The following is a 26,762-nucleotide window of genomic DNA, read 5'->3' on the forward strand; positions in this document are numbered from 1 at the left end:
TTGGCATGCAGCATGCAATAAGAACTGAACTGATGGAACCTTCTTTGAAACTGGAGCTGTGGTTATAGGCACACATCTACCCACAAGGACAAGACTGATCTATGGATTGGGCGTCAGTCCATCATAGTGTGTAAACATACACATACACACACAGGCTAGGGTTAATTCACCTAAATTTAATCAGATTGAAGTTTAGTAAGCTCAGTACAGAAGTTTTAATGTTGGCACAGCAGTAGCGCAGAGCTGTCATTCCTGTCTCATGTCTGCAGGGGTCTGCATGAGTTTTGCATGTTCTCACCATGTATTTACATATTGTTTGGTATGAAAGAGTGTCAGTTGTGCCCAATTCTTTCATTACCATATCCTCACTAAGAGTGACTCATCTTGCATTATAAAATTCGATAGTTTCTTTGTGTTGCTTCCATCTGCTCTGTTGCACACTCTATAACTTTTTCAGAGAAAGGGTGGCTTGGCTTTTCAAAAATCTGCCTGAAACTGCCTGAAGAAGGGGCTTGAGTTGCCTTGAAAGGTTGCATATAGTAATGTTTTTAGTTAGTCAATAAAAGGTGTCATTTTGCTTGACTTGTCATTGTATCCATAATGGTTAACACAGTACAACCCCCTACTACCTCAGAGGGCCTGGACACTGACACAGACATTAGTGTTTAATTTTATACATCTTTTTTAATCTCTCTTTGGCTTGCTTATTTATGATATTGAGTTGCTGACCATCTCCTTATTTTGCTGATAGCGAATTAATAAGTACTCACTTAATAAGCAGGTATGTTTTTAGAAATTTTCATAATCTGTTTTCTATAGTCTTACTCTTTACAATCAATTAAAAAGAATTAACCTTACTTTGAAATTTGATTGGCTCATTTTGCTTGCTTAGGGTTTCTCTCCATTTTAGGAATTCACTGTGATGGCTAAGCATTGGTTTCGGTGTCATCACTGATAACTACTTTGAAATTTTATGGTTTTGAAAAATAAATGAATGAATGTATTGATTTGTCTTCTGACTATCATATAGTAGAAAAAACTGAGGCCAAAATTATATTTTTTACTAGACAGCTTTTCCCTGTCCACTTCATTTTACCGCAAAATACTTTTGATACGTTTTTGTATTTCATATAAATCTCACATTCCACTTCATAGAAGTCAAAGACACATAATGTTCATTAAAGACAGTAAGTTATTAAATATCATGATCTCAAAAGGAGAAAGTGCTCTCACATCTTAGTTCCATAAAACCTGAAATACTGTAATATTTTCACAAAGGACACATTTGACTGCTAGGGTTCAGGTTTGTCTGAAATGAGATTTGATTGTGGACGGTAAGGTGGCGCAGTGGGTAGCGCTGCTGCCTCACAATAAGGAAGCCTGGGTTCACTTCCCGGGTCCTCCCCGTGTCTGTGTGGCTTTCCTCCCACAGTCCAAAGACATGCAGGTTAGGTGCATTGGTGTTCCTAAATTGTCCCTAGTGTGGTTGTGTGTGTGCGTGCCCTGCAGTGGGCTGGCACCCTGCCTGGAGTTTGTTTCCTGCCTTACACCCTGTGTTGGCTGAGATTGGCTCCAGCAGACCCTTGTGACCCTGTAGTTACGATATAGCGGGTAGGGTAATGGATGGATTGCTGGAGATTTCATTGTGCAGGTATTTTATTCTGATCTACAGTATTCACTGATGCAATAGTGAACCCTGAAAGATGTTACATTATATTGACAGGGAAACTAAACTAAAAGTTTTGGTCAACATACACTGAATTCAGATGATAAGGGAGTTATACTAAAGTTATTGCTACAGTTCCTAGTATGAGCTCTCATAAGCTCATTGCAGCTGTAGATTTTAGACACTGTTTTAGATAATCTAAATCTAAATAATGGCTGCCAGCACCTTATCCAAAACCACAGCAATAATCTCCTATTTCATGAATGATCAGCACCTCATGTGCCCATGGACAGAGAGTTTCCTACCCTTAATTGAGACAATTGCACTTCTTTTCTGCATATTTTTGTAAATTAACTATTTCTTTATTTGCCTTCTGTTAAGCCTTGAACATACAATTGCTGTCTCGGACCATGCTGTTATCTTGGAACTCAAACCATTAGGTTACTGAAACAATTCATTGTTGGCAACTGAATAATTTAATTCTATGAAGTGATGACTTTATTCAAGTTATTTCCACTCAAAATAACTAGTGCAACTCCAGATATATAAGCGTGAAGACTGAGCGGTGTACAAAGCATATATTAAGGGACAAAGCATTTCATATATCATAAAAAGAAATTAAAAACTAGAAGGATAGCAAATATATACAAACTTAACTAAAGACACATTATATAAAAAGGCTGACACTATAAACAGAACTGATTTTTGTAACTGTAGGAGAAAGAAATTACTCTTTAAGTCATGCCATTATTAATAGAGATAAGAGGATCTTAGCTCAACAACTGCTAAGTGCTTCACCATCAACTACATTACATTGATGACACATTAATTATTTGTAATTATTTATCTTCGGCAGGCATCATTTCCTGCAGTGCTGGTGTTGTAACATGATGTAGATGAGGCAGCTATACATTTAATGGGTTGCTTTCGGAGTGAAAGTTTTACTTTCCTCTTTCTTCTCCATAGACTGCATTATGTAATAGGAGGGTCAGTTTCTGTTTCCGTAAATACAGATATTTACTGGAAATGTTTAAAAAAAGACAAAAAGAATGTCAATTACAAAGGTCATCTAAAATATTTATCTTCATTATCTCATTCCACCCAGAGAAGACCAATCTCTGTTTAAATGTGGATTGATAACATAAAAAACAACTGCCAAGGCTTAATGATTCAATGTGCCTGAACTGTCCAGCAAAAACTGGCAGGAGGAGACCGTTGACAGGTAGATTCGCAAGTCAGTTACATTATGTAACTAAAAAAATTCCCAGTGATGTTGAAAAGTTTCCCTTTTGTCATCAGCAGTGAATGAGAAAATTAGAGCGGAGCTGACTGGTTCTCCAGCATAGACGTTTGTGCTCTTGCCACAGGCCTGTCAGATTTTAATAGGTCTGGCGCTGGATATCTGACAAACAGTGCTGACTTTGTTAAATCTGCAACACTTGTGATCTTTAACCAGGTTTTTTTATGCGTTTGAAAGAGAACTGTTTCTTTTTTTTGTTTTTTTTTGTACTGTGTTAGTAGAGTTAATAAGTAGCCCTTAACTAAACAGTGTCTGCATTCATTGTTGTTTTAGAAGTGGAGCTTCAGTTGCAGACTGCAGTCCATTCTCATAGTTACCCCCAGAGGTGTCTCCCCTTATTTCCAACAACATGCTGCATCTGTTGGTCGCTTTACTCTACACGGGTTTTCTCTTGACATCTACTAGTCAAGGTAAGAATTACTGATATTTATTTGTGATGTGGGTGGCACAGTGGTGCAGTGGTAGTGATGCTGGCTCACAGTAAGGACACCACGGTTCACTTCCGGGGCCCTCCCTGCATGGAGTTTGCATGTTTTCCTCATGTCTGTGTGAGGTTCCGGTTTGCTCCCATGGTCTAAAAACATGTAAATTAGGTGAATTGCTGATCCTAAATTGGCCATAGTGGGTGAAGGTTAGTGTGTTTGCCCTCCAATGGATTGTCCAGGGTTTGTTCCTGCCTTGTGCCCTATGCTAGCTGGGATAGGTTCCAGGAGACCCTTGCAACCCTGTTCAAGACTAAGCAAGTTGGAAAATGACTGACTGACTAATTATGATTTGTTTTCTATTTGGGTGAAAAAAAAGTTCTTGGATTAAATTTTCAACATTCCTGATAGTTTACTGTATGCCAATCTATATTGTTCTGCTTAAGCAATGGGGTTGTCTTAAAAAAAAATTAAATAAACACAATCCCCTAAAAGTAAACTATCCAGAAATCAATAATCTGAATAAGTTTTCATAATAGTGTCTTGGGAACTGGAGGCTACTCTGCAAGACTGAGCACAGGGAATGAACAAAACCTTGGGGTGTCGGTCCTTTAAGAATTCAACCTTTTGTCTACATCAAAGCATATTCATATCAGACCAATTTAGAGTTGCCACTTAGCTAAATGAGAACTCTGGAATTTAGATGAAAAATGAAGTTCGGAGTGAAAATATCCATACATAGAGAAAATAAGCAAACTCCATAAAGGTAATGATCCAGCTTAAAATCACATTCCAGGATTAGTGAGATAGGAGCATTAATCAAAGGGGCATTATGACAACTATGCAAGATACAACAGGAAGGAAACTGCTAATGTGATCTGTTTTTTCTCAGTTAAGACAGAAGTTTCTTTACAGAGCAAGAAGATAGATAGATAGATAGATAGATAGATAGATAGATAGATAGATAGATAGATAGATAGATAGATAGATAGATAGATAGACAGAACATTATTTTGCCCCAGGGGGGAATTTGTTTTTTTACAGAAGTTCTTCAAATAAATAAATGCATAAATAGATAGATAAGTAAGTAAATAAATAAATATACACACACTTTGGTCTGAACACACACCAGAATAACTATAAAGCAAGAAAATTAAAAAGAAAGAAAAATTCTGACTTGGCTGTCACAGTCATAGTCACAGTGAGGCATTATGCAGATTCTTTTTAGTATAAAGGAGCCTCAGCAGTGTTTCTTGACACACTTCTCGTGAATAATATGTTGACTGAAAGCCCTCAGTATTAGTGTGTCAGAGAGGGGGTGTGCAGCATTGTTCATAATGGCACTCAGTTTTGTTTTAATTCACTCCTGCACTACTACCTCCAGGGGGTCCAGAGTGTGTCCTATAACTGAGCTTTTCCTTTTAATTAGCTTTTTATTTTGGTGGGCCTCTCATGAAGTGATGTTACCAGTCCAGTACACCACAGTGTTAGAAAATTGCACTGGCCATCACAAAGTTGTAGAAGATGTGAAGGATGTGATTTCCCTATATTCACCATATTGCTGTGGCTACACCCTGAAGCAACAGTGGCTTGTACCTGGACCAGGTTCCTCTAGGCCTGAGGCTGGTAACACATATAACATGACCTGGGGCCTCATGCATAACACCAATTCACACTTAAATATGGTGTACGGACAAAAGCGGAAATGTACGCACGCACAAAAAAATCCAGATGCATTAATCTGTGTGTTTGCCAACTTCCATGTTCTTCCACTACATAAATCCTGGTCAGCATGAAAAGAAATCCACATGCATGTGGCTGCTGCCACTCACCAACTACTCCCAGAATTATGACTCTTTGAATATGCAAATCAGTATCAATAGCCCTTAAGCTCAGCGGTCTATGAAAAGACAATGGCAAAAGTATGGGGAAAAATATAAGAATTTCAGCAAATACTAAGTGGAGGCAAGGAAAAACTTACTATTTGTTGGTTTAAGCAGTGATATAAACAACTAAAGGAAGTTGATCGAGTGACATAGAGTGACTGAGAAACTCGAAAGCTCAAGTTCACAAAGTCATAGTGCCCGAAATAAAAAAGTTGTCAGATATCACTGTCACCGTTAAAAGGCAAGCCGTAGTCCACCATCATATGGAAGCTTATTAGGGTACAGAGAAAAAAAAAATAGGAACACAGTGGGGAAAAAGTCAACTTTAATCTCAACATTTCCTCTTTAATCACGTAGTTTATTGTGTCATTAAAGTAAAACATCATAAACTTCATCTTTAAATCGTTTAATTTACTAGTTTCTCAAATACCATCGTAACTAAAGTAGCACGTTGAATGCTTTGTATTGTATATGTTCTTCTATGTGCTCTAAGTGTGTGAATCACTATGTGCTTCATAAAATGGCTTTCTCTTCCTCCGACAGGACACGGAATCAATTACATTTGTGATATTACAGCTCTCTGAATAATTTAAATACTGAGATGTATACTTGTTATCATTTCAGTATTCATATCATAGCAATTAAAACATGTATTAAACATGGGAACACGGTGGTGCAGTGATAGTGATAAGCTGGTGCCCCATCAAGAGATTGTTCCAGCCTCATGCAAGATGCTTGCTGCGCTTTCGACGAAATAATTTATTGCAGCAGTACTGTCTCTTTCAAATGTACTAACCTCCAATTCCTGTCCTTCCTTTTCTTTTTCGAAGTAACCAATCGCCACACAATAAGCTCTGTAATAGATGTTAAGCCATCTGTAAGCATGGAACACCGATGCTTCAAAACTTTTATGGAACATTGAAATATTTTCGTAGTAGATATTAAATTGTTCTATCCATCTATCCTTCCAGTGTCACGCAAGCCCCAGCAAGAATACAGTGCGAGGTAGGAACAATCCCTGAACTAGCTGCGACACCGTGTTCTCACATGTTTAATTATTAACAATATACATTATTTAAATGATGCTAACATTTTATCTGTATAATGTAATAAACATATTTTGCTGCATTTCATCTTAAAAATGATATCATCATCATATGTAAATACGCACTTTATAAAGGTGTGTGCAATAATAAGGTCATGCAATATTATAACTGTATTGCAAGTTTATATGAGGTAATTATACTTATAAGTACAAACAGTTCTACCAGAAACTTGATGGTCTGATTGAGTGTGTTTATAGTTCTTGGGATGAAACTGTTTCTTAACCGTGAGGTCAGTACAGGAAAAGCTCTGAAGTGTTTGTCGTATGGAATGCGTGCATGGCTGAGGCAGGGTGTGCTTGATGCTGTATCCCGATAATTCTCTTTCTGATCAGCTGCTGTACAGCTGTGATTCCACACTCAGATACAGTGATATAAATACTCCGAGTGGTGCAGTGAGAGTAACAATGCTAAAGGAGCTGTATTATTTGGAATAGTTTGGCCATTCCGTGGACCATTATATTGTTACAGGCTAATTACAATCAGATGCCTTAAATTAATAAAGGATATTCAGTTAATTTCGGTGTATATGATAAATCCACGTTTGGGATGTGGATCTAAAAAAGAAAGGGAAACCACACTGGAACAAAAGCACTGCTTTGACGCTGGGTGCCTCCAGTTTGCAAAACCAAGCGGAGAACTTGCGCATGCTAGGGTTTGAGCTACCATGAAAATGTGTGTGGCTTTACACCAAGTTTAGGTTTTATACATTGCGATGTGACCGTGGAAATAGGAGTGCACACCATTTATACATGATGCCCCTGATCTTATATGTATGACAAAAAATACTTTTGTTATGTGTTGGCCTGTTCTGAACATGAATGTTCCCTCAAGCTGAGTGGAATCACATTCACAAGTGTTCTTGAATATTTTCTAATAATGCTGGGATGAGCTCTGTCTTTTTGTGAACTGGCAGTGAAAGTGTTGTCATTAGGGATAAATGGAAATAGAAGCTGCTTTATGTGACTAACGTTGCTGGGATAGGCTCAGGTCCCTATGACCCTCTTCTGCATTAAGCAGGTGTGATGATGCATGGTGGACTGGATGATGCTGTTTCTTAGGCACCAAGGACTTAGCAGTAACTTTACTGTATGCTTATTTTTTATGCTTTGTCTTCTATACTCTACTTTTTAGACACAAGAATATATCTACATTACATTATGATGAAGCATGATAGTCAACTGTTTACCACATACTTCCTCCCTTTTGGATGATGTTACTGGGACAGGCTCTTGTTGCCATGACCCTTGCAGTAAATTAAGCAGTGCAACAAAGTGAATGTATGGATCGTTGGACAACTCATTATCATTTACCAGAGACATTATAAATGTCCCAAAGTATTTTTTAATCTCTGTTGCTGATATACTTACCTTAACAAATCTTTTTCCTCCAGCATCCCAAAAAACACTCATCTTCCATATTTTATTATGATACTTTCTATCTTAAAACTGCTATAACTTTTATAAGATAAAAGCTAAGGCACATTTTGTAATAAATGTTTCAAAATGTAGTCATATTTTCTCTTTATAACATCTTAAAATAACAGAAGTAGCAATAAATAATTGAGTTCTAGCATGAGCAAGGAACTTATTAAGTTTATACTCTAGCAATCTACTTCTTATTTCTAACACTTAAATCTGCTGCTTTATTCCATCTCCTGCTTGTGATGTTTGAATAGGGCAATTTGTGTGTCCTATTAGGCAGACTGTGGTTATGAGTGACAGAGATGAAAAGAGAGCTTTTTTCAGGACAAAACCAAGCAATTGTTTTAGACAATAACTAAAGTAGTGTGATCATTGGCCAACATTTTAGGGATAAAACCAAAGTTGAAGACAAATTGAAGCTAAAGTTAACCAAAATTGCCCAACCTCACTTGTCAATTTGTTCGAATGTGTTTCTCTTGAGAAGTCTTTCTCTTAATTGCCTAATATTGAGAGGTTGTTTAAGAAGAGTGGTCATCGTAGCTGTTACAGTTCATCCTCCATCCTGCATCATAGTGACCAAACATACAAAATGGCATCTGATTAAATGTTCCCAACCTAAACAAACACTTATGGAGTCTATGAACACTAAGTCAAGAATCAGAAAAATCCTAATAGGTCACTCAGAGCAGAATTCAGAGTTGCGATTTATGAAGATCAAAATTAAAATAATAGATAGAGGAGGTAAAACTATTTGATAAAATCTTCATTATACATCATGATACATTAAACACACTTGGTAACTTATACACATTTTAAAAATAAAAATATTACCATTATCTAGGGCTGTTTCTTTTCTTGCACCTAATGCTGACCCTGAATTAGATTAAGTGTGTTGGAATGTTATCTTATCTTGTGGGTTACAATTGCTTGATTCTTCAGCATCATGTTTGTATTTTCAGGACTAAGCGAAGACCCTGAACCTGATGATGAGTTTACTGAAGAAGACAAGATAATATCCTGTCCAATGACCATCTCCATTTTTGGCGGAGGCACTGTCTCCTACTCAGAAGAAGGCAAAGTTGGAAGCATTCTGACCTACCACTGCCCACCAGGACACTATCCTTATCCAACCATATCCAGATTCTGTCAAGCCATTGGCCAGTGGAGTGCAATGACATCACCAGTGGGTCAAAGAGTCAAAAATGCTTCATGCAGAAGTAATTGATGATCCCACAAAAGTGGCATGATATATAAAAGGGAATGTGCTGGTATTATCTGTACTTGAGAGAACGACTGGTAGTTAACCAGCTATGTAAAGTTTTTCTTTGTATGAGCTTTACCATATCATATTCCATGCTACTGATGTTGTTATGGCAATGAATGATTTAGTTTCTTAAGTGTCACAAGTGATTTCCATTAGTAGGTGACTAGGAACTTCCTCAAACAGTTGGAGGAATCATGTGCATACAAGGTTGTAGATGAGGCAAGTCACTTGTACTAGATGGAGTAAAGTGACATCAATTCAGCCATCTAAAACCCTCTCTATATCTGTTATTCTACTAGAAATCACATGTCCACCTCAGCTTGAGTTTGAGAATGGAGATTTTCAGCCTCACAAAGGCAGTTTTCAAGAAGGAGAGACTCTACATTTTATGTGTCACTCTGGATATACACTACGAGGGTCACCAGTGAGGAACTGCACTGCTGACGGCAAATGGACTGGTACTACACCGATCTGTGATGATGGCAGTAAGATCTTAATTTTAAACTGTGATATAAATTACAGTAGTAGTATACAACAAATTAGGGTGATGGCATATTCTCAGGAAAGGAGACAAAAGCCGAAATGTTCAGTATACTTGAAAACAATTAAACATTGAACCCAAGAAGTGCCTTAAAAATTTGCCTGTTATGACTAACTTGGCTTGATTTGACTGATTATCGTTTTAACTTTACACCTAGACTTGGTAAGGGGTTTAACTTTGACTGATGGAAAGTTAAAGTTTCTTCATAATCACCATAGTGCGCTTATCAAGGTAGCTTATGTTGATTGGAAGTTTGTTCAATGGAGTAATTGTGAGATTAGCAGACACATCAACTATGGCACATTAAATATGAACTTGCCTATTAAATCCAAAGCGAGAAGTGAACATACAAGTACTTTCAAGTTCAGTTTGCACATTCTAATGATAAGGGATGGCTAGCAGTGTCTATTCTGAGTATCTTAAGGTATTAACTTTGAGATGTGACTAGACAGGTCCTTCTAGACTTCCTACTGTGAACTGTACTATGGAACTGATGATACTTCAAATCAATTTTTTCAGCAAGTGATTGTCCAAACCCTGGAATCCCCACTGGCGCAACAAAGACAGGTTCTCACTACCGAATTAACGACAAGGTGCAGTACCGCTGTCAGACAGGTCTCCTTTTGTTTGGTTCCAGTGAGAGGCTGTGCCTAGAGTCACTAGAATGGAGTGGATCTCAGCCTTACTGTTACTGTAAGTTTCTGATCTTTGATTGGCTTTCTGGGGTATTCCTTTTTTAGGACATTTTGAAGGATTGGGGTCTGATCCTGCATATTTATGACAATAATAGTCCTATTCGAATAGTTCAAGAGGATAAAATTAATGAAATAAGGAGTACAAAGACAAAATGTGAAAATCATCGGGTAAAGATTGTTCCTAGCAGTAAAATAAAACTTATTCTTTTTGATTATTTTATTAAAAGTAAAATAAAATTTCTCCCATTTTTTAGAAGCACACTCACGCAGTCTTACATCAGTTCATTGATTAAGCAGCACTACAAAGACATTGGAGGAAACAGAACATAAGAAACATACATTAGACTACAGGCAGTCCCCGGGTTACATATGAGATAGAGACTCTAGTTTTGTAATAAATGCTATTGTTGACTGACTGTAACCAAGTGCTCTGCCAATGAATGATGGAGTTTCACCTCTCTCTGACCTTTTTATTATTTCTACTTTATTTTCAATGGTGATGGTTTTTCTCTTCTTTACTCTATCACCAGCACTTGCATCAGATTTGTGTTTCAGAGACATTCTTGAAGGGTGAAGACAAAATGTTAAGATGAGCTCTTCTGCACAGCACTGTACACGTTATCACAGCAGGAAGACACCAGTTGTCCACACATCTGATGTATAGGGTGGTCCAGATCTAATTATGCAATTTTCATTACACTATAACTTATTCAGTTTATTACATAGAAAATCACCTGAAAAATCCCGGACCATTGAGAAGTGTGAGAACTGACGACATTAAGAATTGTCTTCGCACCAAACTGGAATCATCCCTGCGTAAATCAAAATCATCCAGACGATCTAGATTTGCATAATTAGATCTAAACCACCCTTTACTGACAAGAGACAACTTCCTGCTATGTGCGTAACAGTACAAGCAGGCTTGCTATTGAGAATGAATGGGGGCAGCCAGGGGCGATTCATCACCAGCCCACCTCAAAGTCACCTCCACTACAGTATGCTGCCTGCAGCATCCGCCCACCACCGCCCCCATTCAACACTCAGCCATCTGAGGCACACTACAATGCTACCCCCCCCCACCCCGTTCACCCTCAATGGCCGCCATTCAGCCACAACCCAGTCACCGCTTGCAGCATTACCAGCAGCCCACCTAGAACGAACGGGGCAGCCGTATGTGGTGGGCGGGCAGTGAAACCGCTTGCCGCTGGAAGCCGCCCGAGGGACACTACACTGCGCGAGCAGCGAAATCGCCCACCTCCACCCTCCATCCAGCCACCGTTTGCAGCGTCCCAAGGCCGAAGATGACGCAGCGGCAGTTACTGAGGCACATGCGTCGCAGCTGCGGCCCCTTTCATATGTCAAAGGTCGGATGTCCGTAACCTGGGGACTACCTGTATATTAATGTTATTACTCATGAATGCAGATATAACCAGAGTGGCCAATACCAATAATAGTAAGGAAACCAGACTTTACACCTTCTGATTACACAAAAGACTTCCCAATGTGAAATTTGTGTTAGTCAGCCAATTCTCATTGCATCTTGTTGTTTGCTGGTCACCATTCACCCTCATCAGTAAACATGTTAAGTAATGGTAAAGAAGGGCTCATGATTCCCAGTGTGACCATCAATCAATCATGGCAGTCACTGTGGTGCTTCTAGTCTGCAAACATCCACCATTGTTACTTACTTCTGTTTAACTGACCCAAATAACTCCTTCATAGACAGCACATTCAGCAGCGCTTTACACCTGCATCTACATCTTAAAACTCTTCATTTAGGAGTCTTGTGCACTACTTTGAACAACATTTCTTATTCATGTTATTTCAAGCTGTCTTGGTATTGGTATAATTGCATAGAGTTTCAAGTTCTTTTTCTGTCAATGTGCATTTCCTCCCACGTCTTCAGTCTGTTTCTCACATTTTATGAAAGAATTGTTATTGTGACGTTTCCAAATAACTCACCAAATGTGGTGTATATATGTGTGCCACATGATGGAAAGTTATTCTCTTTTTAACATAATGTCTTGTTTTATGATGTCAGTTGTAAAAAAGGAGACATACAACAAAGAGTCAGGGCAACACCATGGTGACCACGTAGAATTGTAAGGCTGAAAGCAAAGAAAACCATGTAGTCATTGTGGTAACATCATCACAGACTTAAGTTCATAATAGAATTAACGTAAGGTGAGTTCATGAGGCAGAAAAGGGAATGTCCAGGTGCATGGACAAAGAAGTGACATCAGAGATGGAGTGGCTGTCAATCTCCCATTTTGCAGAGAGACGAGAAGAGAAGGCATTAGTATACAGTGCCAGCCGCTGGTCTGGCGGTTAATTACCATCACTGCTGTCTCTCATGAGCATTGGTGTGACACTGGCTATATCTCCTCTATTAAAAAAGCATGGGTTAAAATTAAAAGAGCAGGATGATATATCAGAGTGAATAAACAACCAAAATGAAGTTCAAGTTCATTAAAAATGTATTGGCAATTGTACATAATATTTGGAAGTTCTTCTTTGAATGTCTCTTATAGTTAAAACACAGTAGTATAACAACATTCAAACTATAATTAAAAACAATGTAATTAAAAGTGACAATTAAGGTAAAAACATCCCCTCATTACTAAGGGTCAGTCATTGTCGGTGAGCATCAGTTTGTGTTCTGAATTTGCTTACTCCTGTGCAAGGATGCAGGGTGCCAAAGACTATCTGGCAGCTTCAGGCAGAAGGTAGGAGGCAAGCCTTGATATGCCGCTAATTCATCACAGAGGAACTCCCATCAGGACAATGGACACTTGCCAACCATCCTAAGTAGCATGAATTTAGTATGTGGGACCACACGGCAATCTTTTGATCCATGTTGAGACTAGTATAATTCAGTTTGGGATTTTGGGAGCCTCTCCCATCAGGGCAGGAACAAACTTGGCCATGAGCAAATTTAACACTTTACTCACTCATGCACACTGGACCAGTTTAATGTCTCCAACGCCTGATTTTGGGATGTAGAAGAAAAATCAGAATACCTGTACCTGTGAAAAACCCACACAAACACAGTGTGTAAAATACACACAGACAATGGCTGGACTAGAACTTGAACCCAAGAGTCTAGGGTTGTGAGATAGCAGTAGTAATCACTTTGTCAACATGCCTACCATATATATCAAATTACAAAATGTCCAAATGCTACAATGTTTTTTCTTTGAAATGTTTGCTATGAGTGTGTCTCATGCTAGAAATTCAACTGTGTGCAGATAGCGCACTTGTAAAGTCTTTTGTGAGATAATGCATTGTCAAATGTATCAAATCATGACTATTCTTTTTGTTTTTTTGCTTTTCACCAGCACAGTTCACATTTCACTCCCCAGAAGATGTCATATCTTCTTTTGGGGCGTCCCTTTCAGCTGTGATGGAGGTTTCTTCAGATGATAAGAAGCCACAAAAGAGTAAATACCTAAAGTTTATATTATTATTTATTTAGCAGATACATGCAATATTGCTGACACATCAAACACATTCATCAGCATCATAGGCGGACTTGAGCTTCAGGCTGTGTCTAATGATGATACTGTGACTTTGTGTGACAGAAGTAGATTTAAAGAATGATAATCCACAATTACCTAATTTAGGGTTTTCTCTCCAGGATGGTACTTGTGCTGTTGCATTTCTATGAGTAACTTGGATGATCAATCTAGCACATGCCCCTGCCATGTCCTCTTAACAATACAGTATATTGTCACGCTTGGGACACAGATTTGCACAGAGACACAGGAGGTCTTAGAAACAAGAAGGATTTTTATTCAAACACATGAGCTTAAACGTGCTCCATGACAAGTCAGAGATGACAGTTCCGCTAGGAGCAGAAAGAGATAAAAGCAAACAATCAATTCCAAAACTGACAGGCGCTGCGCAAGGCTTATAAGTTGGCGGAGTACCGCGCGAGGCTTGTATTACGCGTTATAGTGCAAGGATAAGAAGCAATGTGACGATAGTCAGTGTTTCAGGGTTTGTGGTTTTCCCAGGGGCGTCTGTATCTATTTGGGGTGCGATCAGCCCTCCAGCTCACAATATATACTTGTCATAGAAGGGGAAATAAATGGTAGCCCTTATCATCCATAATAACATTAAAAATGCCTAAAGTTAAATAACATAACACTTTTTCCTAAAAGAATAATAATCAAGGAAGGGGTAATCATGAGGAGAACTCGGTGTATAAATTATCTGAAAGATAAACAAAACTCTTTTCCCTGTCTAGGCCTACCTAAATGACTTTTTTTATCTCTGTCTGCCTCTTGGAGTTGATTGCTCAGTTACACATCATGAAACCATCACATCAGCACTCTGTTTCTTGCCTACTCTGCCCCTCTTACCACCATCCTGGGCTCTGTCTTTTACCTGTCACTTGAGACTGTGCCACAGTCTTTCTTCTTTATTCAAGTCTCAGCAGGATTATGGATACGAGTTAGCTTTGAAACTCATCCCAAAGTCACTCCTGACCAAGCTGTACAATCAGTTTCAGAGGCTTCAGGATGAGATACGATTCAGCAACTGCTAGGTCTCCTACTCTAAGGCTTTACTTTCCATTACAGACCCACATCTTCCAGACAGTCTCTGGTTTTTAGATTCATACCACAGTCTGATCTGGGGCAATTTGTTCTCTAGCGGCCTGACAACTTTCATTCCCTCTCGTTTCTAATTCTGTGTTTGAAAAGAAGGCCTTTGTTGCTACTTCTGGCTTGCAGATTCTCCAGCATCCTGGAAAAATATTAGATGTTTCCAAACATGAGGTAATTCTTTCTTCTGCAAGTTCTGCACTGATCTTTTGTGCTTCTATTGACCCCCTTTAACATGTTTAGAGTGTAGTCATATATATTTTAGCTGGATTACATTTACACTTGGTATTAAAAATGTGTCTACAGTGTCTGCTCTCTTTTATCTGCAAAACAAATCGTATTACAGCAAATAACCCGGAGTTAGAATGGAAACTGACTCAACATGAAAAAGCAAAAAGATGGAGACTTTCCACACTGCCATAAAGAACTTTAGTGTTTTAACATGACAGCAAAAATGTGAAAATCTCATGAAGGAGAAGGTAGCTCAACTTCACACAGTCCATGGCTGTCAATGCCCTTATAATTTAAACACACAAAGTTGTCAGGGTTAATCACCCTCCCATGGCTTACCTGGCTGCTGTCACTGCTCAATACTACTGTCATTTTCACTGACTTGACTGTTGTGTGTGGATAGAAAGACACTTTTACATTTTCACTGATGTTTAATGTGATCGATATCCATTTTTAACTAACTCTGAATGTAGTCTGTGGAATCCATTGCTAACACATTCCACCCTTTATTAATGTGATCAAGTGCCATCGGATTGTGATGTATGTTAAAGCAGGTGTGAATGGCTCGACTTCTGATTGTCTATGAGTCCCAACTGCCCCGGACTCTCGACTTTATACACTGATGTCACTTTTTCACTGAATGCGGATTTCAGTCCTGTGGCTGCTGGTAACATTTCTAACCCATGAGGCAGAATATAAGATTGTGATAAGCCAACGTGCTTCATTTGTATAGAAATTGTGGCCGCAGTTGTTTGTTGATCTAAAGAGTTACTCTTACTGTCAATAAAACTCGAGTTTGAAATCCCACTAGGCCAGCTTGTATGCACTAATTGGTAATGTTACAAGCTGTGGTATTGTTTGACTTCTCACCCACCTGCTGTCTGTACCTGGACAGGATGTTGGTCTTCTTTTTTCATTGCTGAGAAATTGAATAGCTTTTCTTGGAAAAAAGGTAGATGGAGAATGAAAGAAATACTCCACCTAAAAAGGATATATATTTTATATGGTACAGATATGATGTATAGATTTCTTTCTTGTGGACTTTATTTTTCTTCTTACAAGTAGTTTGTTAGCTTTACCTTATCTTCATTAGAACAATTTGGGCGGACTATTAAGATTGAGAAAGATGGTAAACTGAATATCTATATCATGCTGGACACTTCTGGGAGCATCACACGCAAAGACTTTGAAGAAGCTAAGTCAACAGTAATACAACTAATTGAAAAGGTATGATGAAGGAAGAGCCTGCAGAGGTCTTCTGGGCCTTCATTTTTTAATGTTTGCCTCTCTTGAGCGGCTAGATGTGCCAAAATAAAATTGTTGTCATTCTCTTTTTTGTTTCAGCTTGAAAGTTATGATGTTGTCCTAAATTATGAAGTAATATCATATGCCTCTAAGGCGATTGAAATTGTATCTCTGCAATATCCTGAGCAAAGCAGTGATGTTGAATCTGTACTGTACCTGCTGACTAATTTCAAACATACAGGTGAGAAGAGAGCACTGTTTCAGAAATATACTGTACAGTTTATAGTCACCAAGCAACAGAAAAAGTTGTACTGAATTGTGAATTGTGTTTTTCTGGAGTGAGGTCATTCTGTTATGTATCTAACATCTTCTGTTCTCCTCAGACCATAATGAGACCGGAACCAACCTCTATGCAGCTTTAGACAAAGCTTACAACATGATGGTACTCCAAAGGGCACAACAAGCAGATCAGTTTCAGAAGACGCGTCATGTCTTCATCATTTTAACAGATGGTACTGTTATTTTTTGTTTGTTTTGTTTTGTTTTTTTGTTATATTATAGTTTTATAGGCATTTAGTATGATTGCTGTTACTCTCTATTTTTACTTACTTATTCTTTGTATACATGGAACTGACTTGTCAAAACACATTTCATTTTTTACCAAATAAAAAGATCCTTTAAAAGTTCTTGGAAACAAACATGATCATAGATTAACTCATTAGTTGTCTGTTGGATGTTTTTACCCCTAATTTATGATTACTTGTAAGGTGATACTACAGATTGAGACAGATAGGGGGCACTCTCGCTCCCTTGAACCCTTGTCCACAACTCCAAACACCAGGTAAAAGTCCAATAATTGACTTTATTTAATCGCCACAGTGCAGAAAGCACCCTCTCCTCCACAATACTCATAAACCAACAATAATCAAACACAATAAACCAATCCTCCACTCCCAGACGCGTTGTCACCCTTCCACCCAGTTCAGCTCGCCGTCTGGGAGCTCCCATAGTCCTTTTATATTCCCTGACCCGGAAGTGTTCCCAATCCCCTGTCCATGTGATCTTGTATCACTTCCGGGTCAGGTAAAAAGTCCTTTTCTTCACCCCGGAAGCACGTCATTCCCCTTGTCCATGTGTGCTTCTCGAGTGTAGGGAAAATTCCCGTTGTTCCCCCCTGCAGCGTCTCCTAGTGGCCCCCACAGCATCCAGCAGGGCTGCGTATAAAAACTGCAATGTCCGTGATGCCCTGCTGGTCTTCGGGGAACCTCCATACTGTAGGGAGGGCTCCACCTGGTGGCTTGGGGGTATTGTCCGAGATAAATGGCTGGCCATACACCACAAGATGCATTAAAGCTTTTTTTAAATAGTCAAAGGTTACAGTTTCACGAATTCTGGTATATTCTCAGGTGAAGTGGTTCATAAAAAGTTGTGTCTGAGACTAAATCTATGTTTTGTTTCAAGAACAGCTTAGATTTTTATCCATGGATACTTCAGAAAATAAAAATTAAATGCCAAGTGTTAAATCTCATGATTATCCCAACATTTACTGTAGCGGTTAAAACGCATACTGAAAGAAATCTCTCAGTCCAAAAGTTTGTTTTAAAATGTTAAGTGAAAATTCAAAGCAAAAAATTAAGTGCTTGCCTTACATGTTACTTGACACACAAAACACACACACAAGGTACTCAATTCTTAAAAGGCTCGTAAGGCACGAAAGGCACGGTTTAAAACCATGTGCCCTCTACACCTTACACATGGCAAGGCTGATCACTAACTGAGAATAATATTTAGTCAGGGCAGTTAGAAATAGCAATTCAATTCAACTTATGGGGGTTATAGGAACCTCCCATAGATTATGCACTATCATTTAGTAAAACATTTATGTTTCTAATGTATAGTATCTAGGAAATGGCTCTTACATTCACTGTACCTAAACAGCCTTTATATACACCAGCATTTAGTACAGAGCTGTCCCTAACTCAGCAAGAATTGTACCGTAGCTGCTAAAGCACTGCATTTTAAACTGACAGGTTATCAGTTCAATTCCCATATCATACACCTCATCTCATGTTAAACTTTGTTAATTTGCTTTATTTACTTATTTCCTATTAACTGTTCCAAGTGTTTCTATTACAGTTTAACTATTTTGTGCTGCTAAAAATCTGAAAGAATCTCTTGCTGTTGTCTTTTGTTTATAAGCATTTCTTTCCTCCCTGTCATTCTAATTGTACTTTTATTGTTTTTACTGTTGCTTTCATACTTTCTTTATCCTTGCAATTGGCCCTTGTGATGTTTTTGAGGTCATTACTGTTTTTTCTTTGGTAGTTTCTTTCTCGTAACTCATTTTCTGAGTTCTATTTGATTTCCTTCTTATGTAGTAAGGATTTAAATCTGCTTGATTGTTCCTGGAGCATCTCTGCATCAGGAAGTGTGTTATTTATTAAAGTAACTGAATATGTAAATTCATCCATTATCCAACCTGCTATATCCTAACTACAGGGTCACGGGGGGTCTGCTGGAGCCAATCCTAGCCAACACAGAGCACAAGGCAGGAAACAAACCCTGGGTAGGGCGCCAGCCCACCACAGGGTACACACACACACACACACACCAAGCACACACTAGGGACAATTTAGAATCGGCAATGCACCATGTATACCGGTTTGATCAGTTGATTCTAATTGTTTTTTAAACCTTTATTTTGTAAATTTTGTTCTGATTATTGTATAATACTATGTCAAGCTAGTCTTCAGCTGTTATTGGTGCATTGGTGAGCTGAGTAAAATCATCATTAACTAGCTGAAATACCCAACATTGCCTGGGAGCAACTTTAAAAATAATTTAACAAACAATGAAGACTCACTAATGTACTTGTCTTGCGGTCTTGTATGTATGTTATCATCCAGATGACGCTGGGAACCGGCCAACTCTATTTAATTTCAAAAGCAAGAGGGGCGCGGTGGTGCTCAAACTTAAAGGATCCTGGCAGTCAACTCCAGTTCGCCCTCTGGTGGTCGTTCCGAGTGTCAACTGGATGATAACATGCATACCAGATCAACCCCCCACCCTACCCAGAAGGGGGTGGTTTAGGGCTGATTTCATCCTACAGTATTTTTAGTCAACCAATGAGAAACGTGCACTGAGTTTCATGAAAATCGCTCCAGCCGTTATAAGTGATGCTGGAACATACATACACACACACATTGACTTTTATATATACAGTTTATAAATTTAATTTAATATTGGTTTATTCTTAATCTTAGCCTAAAATGCTTTTCATAATTAGTATAAGGTTATCTTCATTGAGGCACTATTGGCATGCAATGATTAAAGCTGCAACCTCACAACTTCAACACAACTGTTTGGGTTTTTTACTCACTCAGCTGTTATGAAGTGGTTTTGTTTTTTATTTTTTATGGCCTTTTTGTTATATTTTGCACCTATTTGGGATTTTGATACATGGTGATTTCAAATTTGTCAACAGTTATTGAATGTGACAATTATTTCTATACCTTCCTGGTGTCATTTGTGTTACTCGAAGTACTGTATGTTGAGTTGGACATACTGTAATAATTGAGATGTTTTAAAAGGAAGGCTACACAGACATCTGTTCCACATGTGAGATTGCAGAATAGACTCAAAAACATTAGCCATCATTGTTTAAAAGTTTTTTTTGGTTAACAGTCTTTAGGCTGGCTTTCTCCATTTTTTGATTAATGTTTTGATACTTTTTATTACTTTCTAGTTCGTTCCTATTATGATCTTTATTTTTGCTTACAATTATGTCTCTGCTCCTGGTCCTTTGTTGTTTTTGTGCTACTGTAAATCAATTTTAGTATTTCACTCAATATATCAGTGTGGGATATATTTTTATGTTGTGACCAGAAGGGGCTGCCACTGAGCCCCAAACATCGGACACACCAAACACAGTTTAGGGATAAAATAAAAAGTTTTTATTACCAAGAGTCATGTTCACAGACTTTTTAACAATCCAATAATTTACATTCTTCTCTGTCTCTTTCCTTTCCCCCACATGATTCTTCCCAAGTGAATCAGCCGGATAAGGCAGAGTGGCTCCTTCTTTGCTGGACCCGGGATCACTTCCGGTGTCATGTCATTGCAAGCTGAGAGGTCCATTCTTCACAACACTCATTGCCGTGCCCTAGGACCCTGACAAGGTTGCCCTTCCATACTACGATATCCAGGCAACCCTGTGAGTGTCCATAATGGGCTCCAGCCAGGAAAGCACTGCCAGCGTTTGTGCTGGGGGATAAATCGTTCACATGGTCTACTTATACCTTGTCCATTCATTATCTGATCAACCCCATTGGGACAGAAAATGAGGACCGTCCTGGCTGGGTTGTGTCTCCATTCCCAACCTTAGTCAGGATGTCAGTCCATCCAGTTCCGCACTTACAATATATTTTATATATATATATATATACACTCACCTAAAGGATTATTAGAAACACCATACTAATACGGTGTTTGAACCCCTTTCGCCTTCAGAACTGCCTTAATTCTACGTGGCATTGATTCAACAAGGTGCTGAAAGCATTCTTTAGAAATGTTGGCCCATATTGATAGGATAGCATCTTGCAGTTGATGGAGATTTGTGGGATGCACATCCAGGGCACGAAGCTCCGTTCCACCACATCCCAAAGATGCTCTATTGGTTTGAGATCTGGTGACTGTGGGGGCCATTTTAGTACAGTGAACTCATTGTCATGTTCAAGAAACCAATTTGAAATGATTCGAGCTTTGTGACATGGTGCATTATCCTGCTGGAAGTAGCCATCAGAGGATGGGTACATGGTGGTCATGAAGGGATGGACATGGTCAGAAACAATGCTCAGGTAGCCCGTGGCATTTAAACGATGCCCAATTGGCACTAAGGGGCCTAAAGTGTGCCAAGAAAACATCCCCCACACCATTACACCACCAGCACCAGCCTGCACAGTGGTAACAAGGCATGATGGATCCATGTTCTCATTCTGTTTACGACAAATTCTGACTCTACCATTTGAATGTCTCAACAGAAATCGAGACTCATCAGACCAGGCAACATTTTTCCAGTCTTCAACTGTCCAATTTTGGTGAACTTGTGCAAATTGTAGCCTCTTTTTCCTATTTGTAGTGGAGGTGAGTGGTACCCGGTGGGGTCTTCTGCTGTTGTAGCCCATCCGCCTCAAGGTTGTGCGTGTTGTGGCTTCACAAATGCTTTGCTGCATACCTCGGTTGTAACGAGTGGTTATTTCAGTCAAAGTTGCTCTTCTATCAGCTTGAATCAGTCGGCCCATTCTCCTCTGACCTCTAGCATCAACAAGGCATTTTCGCCCACAGGACTGCCGCATACTGGATGTTTTTCCCTTTTCACACCATTCTTTGTAAACCCTAGAAATGGTTGTGCGTGAAAATCCCAGTAACTGAGCAGATTGTGAAATACTCAGACCGGCCCGTCTGGCACCAACAACCATGCCACGCTCAAAATTGCTTAAATCACCTTTCTTTCCCATTCTGACATTCAGTTTGGAGTTCAGGAGATTGTCTTGACCAGGACCACACCCCTAAATGCATTGAAGCAACTGCCATGTGATTGGTTGATTAGATAATTACATTAATGAGAAATTGAACAGGTGTTCCTAATAATCCTTAAGGTGAGTGTATATGTACACTGTATATATGAGGTGTGATGAAAAAATTGTATAAATAAAATGATTTATTAAAGTTAATGTTGGAGAAACAAATGATCAAATATATTGAGTTGTCTTCCAGCCATCATATAGAAGAACAAGGTGGTTCAAAATTACAACTAGTTTACAGTTTTGTTCCCTCTACTTCAATTTAGCACTGAATACTTTTAAAATCTCTCTGCATTTCATAATTAGATCAAATTACACTTTATTGTCTTTATTCCTTTAATTATTAATGTAACCACTGATTTGGGAACAGCAAAAGTATTTGAGGCTTCTAAGTTACTTTCTCTTTTTCCAATTTATGTAATAACATATACATGGAGCAGCATAACAGTCGTGTCCCTGCTTTGAAAACTTATGTATGGTGTGTTTTTGTCCTTGTGTAGGCAAGTCAAATACTGGAGGAAACCCTGTTCTTGTGCTGAAGAAAATCGAGTACTTGCTGGGAATCCATTCAGAGCCAAGCCGACAGGATTATTTGGGTTTGTCTGTGGCCACACTTGTCAAATATTCTGCTGCTTTGTAAAATATTGTCTAATCCTCACTTATAGGCATGGACGGAGTTTCACATTTAGGCTGGGGGGAGCCAGATGAACTATAAAAATATAAATTGCATCTTTTAGAGCCACAGCTATAATGTCCCATATTTACATCATATCCCAGGTAAAATATCCTAAATTATTCATAACATAAAAAAAACATGTATATATTAACCAATTGAAAACCTTAAAAATATGAAAACGTACCATTAACAATATTTAAATGACAGAAAAAGTTGTGTTTTCAGTCCATTTACTTACTGTAATTACGGCCTATCCTGCTTTGAAAGTTGCAGAATTTTTTTATATTTTATTTATTTCACCAAATAGGCAGATATTTTGTTTTTGTATATTAACTATTTTGTAACAGGAAAAAGACATTTTAGTGAGATTTGCTCATGTTGCCACACCACTGTTTGTAAAGGCAGAAAATTCGGATGTAAGCCACAGGAATGCATGTGCTGCCATTTTAAGAGCTTGTACTGCCTACTGGAGAATCTGATTGCCAACAGGGTCGACTGTACAACATGCAAAAGAGGAAAATACAAAACATAAAAACTGAAATAATCTCTATCAAACCTGATTTGAAACCATAAACTAATCTGTAGTTGAAATCATACAGAAGGTTTCTCTTTCAGAAACATCACCAAACCAAATTTTAAAGTGATTATTTGCATTCTGTGGGCTTGCACTTGTCAATATAAATTTCCAAAAGAAAATCAGATTAATTTTTAATTAAGATGAGATTATGACAACTATTTTAATAAAGAACTAAAGTCAAAACAGTTTAAATTACACAAATGCAATGCTGACACTTTAATCAGTTAAGCACTGGAGTGAAGAAATGGTTCATCACAAGAAGTCAGTACAACTATGAGAAGCCATCAAAATATTTTCAATACCACAGCAGATACTCTAGGAATAATATAAACGTGTATTGTTCTAGTATTATAATAATCAAGTTCTGTTCTCTATATTATTTATGCACTTAATATCAGAATAGTGTATCACCAGGTAGATGAAAGCATGTACAGTATGTACAGTACAAACAGTACAGATGCTACAGCGGGTGCAGGACAGGCATGCGCTGCGTCTGTGGAGCTCCCTTATTATGTGTTCAGTATGAACTGTTTTGGATGTGCCCACATCATCCATAGTGAACAAACTTAGTACTTATTACTGCTGAGTTACCTCTAGTGCTAAATAACCAATCTGGGCATTACATTTGGGACAGAGTGGTGGCTCTGAGGCTAAGGATCTGTGCTGGTATCCAGAAGGTTGCCGATTCAAATCCCCGTCACTGCCAAAAGAGATCCTACTCTGCTGGGCCCCTTGAGCAAGACCTTTAACCTGCAATTGCTCCAGGGGCGCTATACAATGGCTGACCCTGCACTCTGACCCCAAGGGGTATGTGAAAACGAACAAATTCCTAATACAAGAAATTGTATAAGGCAAAATAAAGAACACAAAAATATATATAGAACATAAGAAATATGACAAATGAGAGGAGGCAATTCAGTCCATCAAGCTTGTTTGTCTTGTAAGAGCTAAGCTGTCCCAATATCTCCTCCACTATTTTCTTAAAGGTTTGTCAAGGTTTCTGCTTCAACTAAATGACTCATTAGTTAGTTCCAGATTTCCAGAACTCTTTTCATGATGAGGTGCTTCCTGGCTTCAGTCCTAAAGGCACTTCCCCTTTATTCCAACTGCTGATCTCAAGTACATGTTTCACCATTAATTTGAAAGACTTCTATTTGGTCTCCTTTATCAATGCCTTTGAGAATTTTGAAAACCTGGGTTAAGTCCCCACATATACTCCTCTGTTCAACACTAAAATGCTTTAATTTTATGAATCTGTCGGAATATGACATGTCCTTAGGTCCTGGGATGCGCTTGGTTGCTATTCTCTGCACAGCTTCAAGTACTGCTATGTCTTTCTTGTAGTGTGGTGACCAGAACTGTGCACAGTTCTCCAGAAGCAGTCACACCATCACATTATATAGGATGAGCATCACATAATCGTTTGCCAAACCATTTCCTTGACAATGTAATGCATAAACAGTATCTTAATGTCTCATTGAAGCTTACAACATCCTTCAATATGAAAATACATTTATTTTTAGATGTTTACGTATTTGGCATTGGACCAGGTGCAGACAGGCCTCAGCTTCAGTCTATTGCTTCCAGCAAGGATAAAGAACAACACGTGTTTTTGCTGAAGGACATCAAGGACTTGAAGGTGGTGTTTGACCAAATTATCAGTAAGATTCTGTTTTATAATTATATATAGTTTAAAAGACTTAGAATGTGCACATTCACAGTAAGACAGACTAACACAGCAGATCTATGGAATACCAGGGTAATGTCCATAAGTGGGGAATGATGTGTAATGGTGCTCTGTGATTTAAGGATCATTTACTGGGAGATGTTTTGAAGGGTATTGTCTATACACCTTATTGGACATCTGCTGCAAAGCAGGAAAATGTGCAGTGTTTCATTTCATCTAACAATATCACTATTGTAGTCTGCAAGGTTTGGAAATCCTAAAGTTAGCAACATTACTGTGTATGCATATAATAATTCATGTTCTTTCAAGATGCATTGACCTAATTGTTTACTATGCAGAATATTCCGTAGTCCTTTCGAGAACATGTGTTGAAAGAAAAAAACGTCATTTTCCAGTTTCTCAAATGTTTTCACTTATCTTATTTTAACATAGATATATTATTTTTACCATTAAGAATAATGAGTGTCAAGAGTTTCTAGGTTAATTTAACTTTCCCAAAATGTAGTTATTCCTGTATGATTACAATTGTAATCCCAGCTCCAGGGTTGTTTCCTGCCATGCATCCAGTGCTGCTGGGATGGGCTCTGGTGCCTAGTGTCCCAGAATAGGACTATGAACTCACTCTTGTATGAGCCTGGATGATGTCAGCGGTGAGGCAGCAGCAGTATGAGCTGGCATTACACATTCAAATGAGCAGCTTGACTGTCAGCTGCAGGAGAGCCTGTAAAGAGGGCAAGCCTTTTATAGTCATACTAGCCAACCCGCGGTGTAGTATACGCCGCATAATTATTTATTGATGAGTGAACACTTTCTGAAAGACACAGTTGTCCAAATGGGATGGGTTTGAGGATACAACTGTGAGTGAATGAAAAGATGGAACTCTGGAGAGAGCAACATACGATTGTCCATGACTGAAAACTGGTTTTGGCAGATACAGACATATCTTTTTGAAAGTGTAGCCCTGTGCCTTATTAATTGTCATTACAAAGGCCAATCGAACAGGAAATTGTCTGTGTGTAAAAGTAAAAGGAAAATTTGAATCTGATGAGGTCATTGAAATATGGGGAATAAGGACAGTTTGTGAGGTAGTATGACTATGCTTCCGTGACTAAGAACAATGGACAACATGTCTCCAAAAGTTATCCCAATGTTGGCAAACAAAGGTTACAGCCATGTTGCGAAGTTGAGAGCAACAGTTTCGTTGATGACATTTTTCCAGAATTATCCTGACTGATAGAAACAAACAGTTACCTAAAGCAGGAATTTGTATAACATTGAAAGAAGTGTTGTTTCCATGAAATACATATGAAGTGGTGGCCATGGTAGGAAAATGAACAATCAATGTGGCTCAGAGCTGCATATGGACTGTAGCAGAGACGAAACAACTGAGGCTGTGTTTGGTGAGGTGTTGCGTGAGGGCACATGAGCAGGCAGTGTACATGCCTCAAGAGCGAGGGTGGACGCGGGAGGAGGGTTAGATTTGGCGGATGGGGCTCTGTCATGCGCTCCCCATGATGCGGGAGGAGGGTTAGAGTGGGCGGGCGGGGCTCTGTCGTGTGCGTACCCATGGTCGGGAAACTTGGTCGATTATATATATAGAAAAGCAGCCGGAACTGAAAAGAACAATGAAAAGTCAACATGGCTCAGAGGTGCATGTGCACTGTAGCAGTGACGAAAGTGACTCAGGCTGTGTTTGGTGAGGTGTTGCCTGCGGGCACATGAGCAGGCAGTGCGCATGCCTTGAGAGCGAGGGTGGACGCGGGAGGAGGGTTAGAGTTGGCAGGCGGGGCTCTGTCGTGCATATCCGATGGTCTTAGAGTTGGTGGGCGGGGCTCTGTGAGTTGGCGGGCGTGGCT

At 38.9% G+C, this 26,762-nt stretch overlaps 1 protein-coding gene across 3 annotated transcripts in view; it reads left to right on the forward strand.

The window, feature by feature from the left end:
* Window positions 1-2,793: 2,793 nt before the first annotated feature.
* Window positions 2,794-26,762, forward strand: part of si:ch1073-280e3.1 (complement factor B) — a 53,913-nt gene continuing 29,944 nt past the window's right edge. The window contains exons 1-11 of one of the 3 annotated variants that reach the window (XM_039768743.1): window positions 2,794-2,888; window positions 3,240-3,376; window positions 8,761-9,018; window positions 9,365-9,550; window positions 10,126-10,299; window positions 13,640-13,741; window positions 16,233-16,366; window positions 16,484-16,625; window positions 16,768-16,896; window positions 22,467-22,562; window positions 24,743-24,880. In XM_039768743.1, coding sequence (XP_039624677.1) covers window positions 3,316-3,376; window positions 8,761-9,018; window positions 9,365-9,550; window positions 10,126-10,299; window positions 13,640-13,741; window positions 16,233-16,366; window positions 16,484-16,625; window positions 16,768-16,896; window positions 22,467-22,562; window positions 24,743-24,880 — 1,420 coding nt within the window. In that variant the 5' untranslated portion in view covers window positions 2,794-2,888; window positions 3,240-3,315. Of the gene's footprint in view, window positions 2,889-2,969; window positions 3,377-8,760; window positions 9,019-9,364; window positions 9,551-10,125; window positions 10,300-13,639; window positions 13,742-16,232; window positions 16,367-16,483; window positions 16,626-16,767; window positions 16,897-22,466; window positions 22,563-24,742; window positions 24,881-26,762 lie in introns of those variants that run through there. The other 2 variants (XM_039768742.1, XM_039768744.1) reach the window with 2 other exon arrangements.

The sequence above is a fragment of the Polypterus senegalus genome, chromosome 11 (genome assembly GCF_016835505.1).
Source record: "Polypterus senegalus isolate Bchr_013 chromosome 11, ASM1683550v1, whole genome shotgun sequence".
Taxonomy (NCBI): domain Eukaryota; kingdom Metazoa; phylum Chordata; class Cladistia; order Polypteriformes; family Polypteridae; genus Polypterus; species Polypterus senegalus.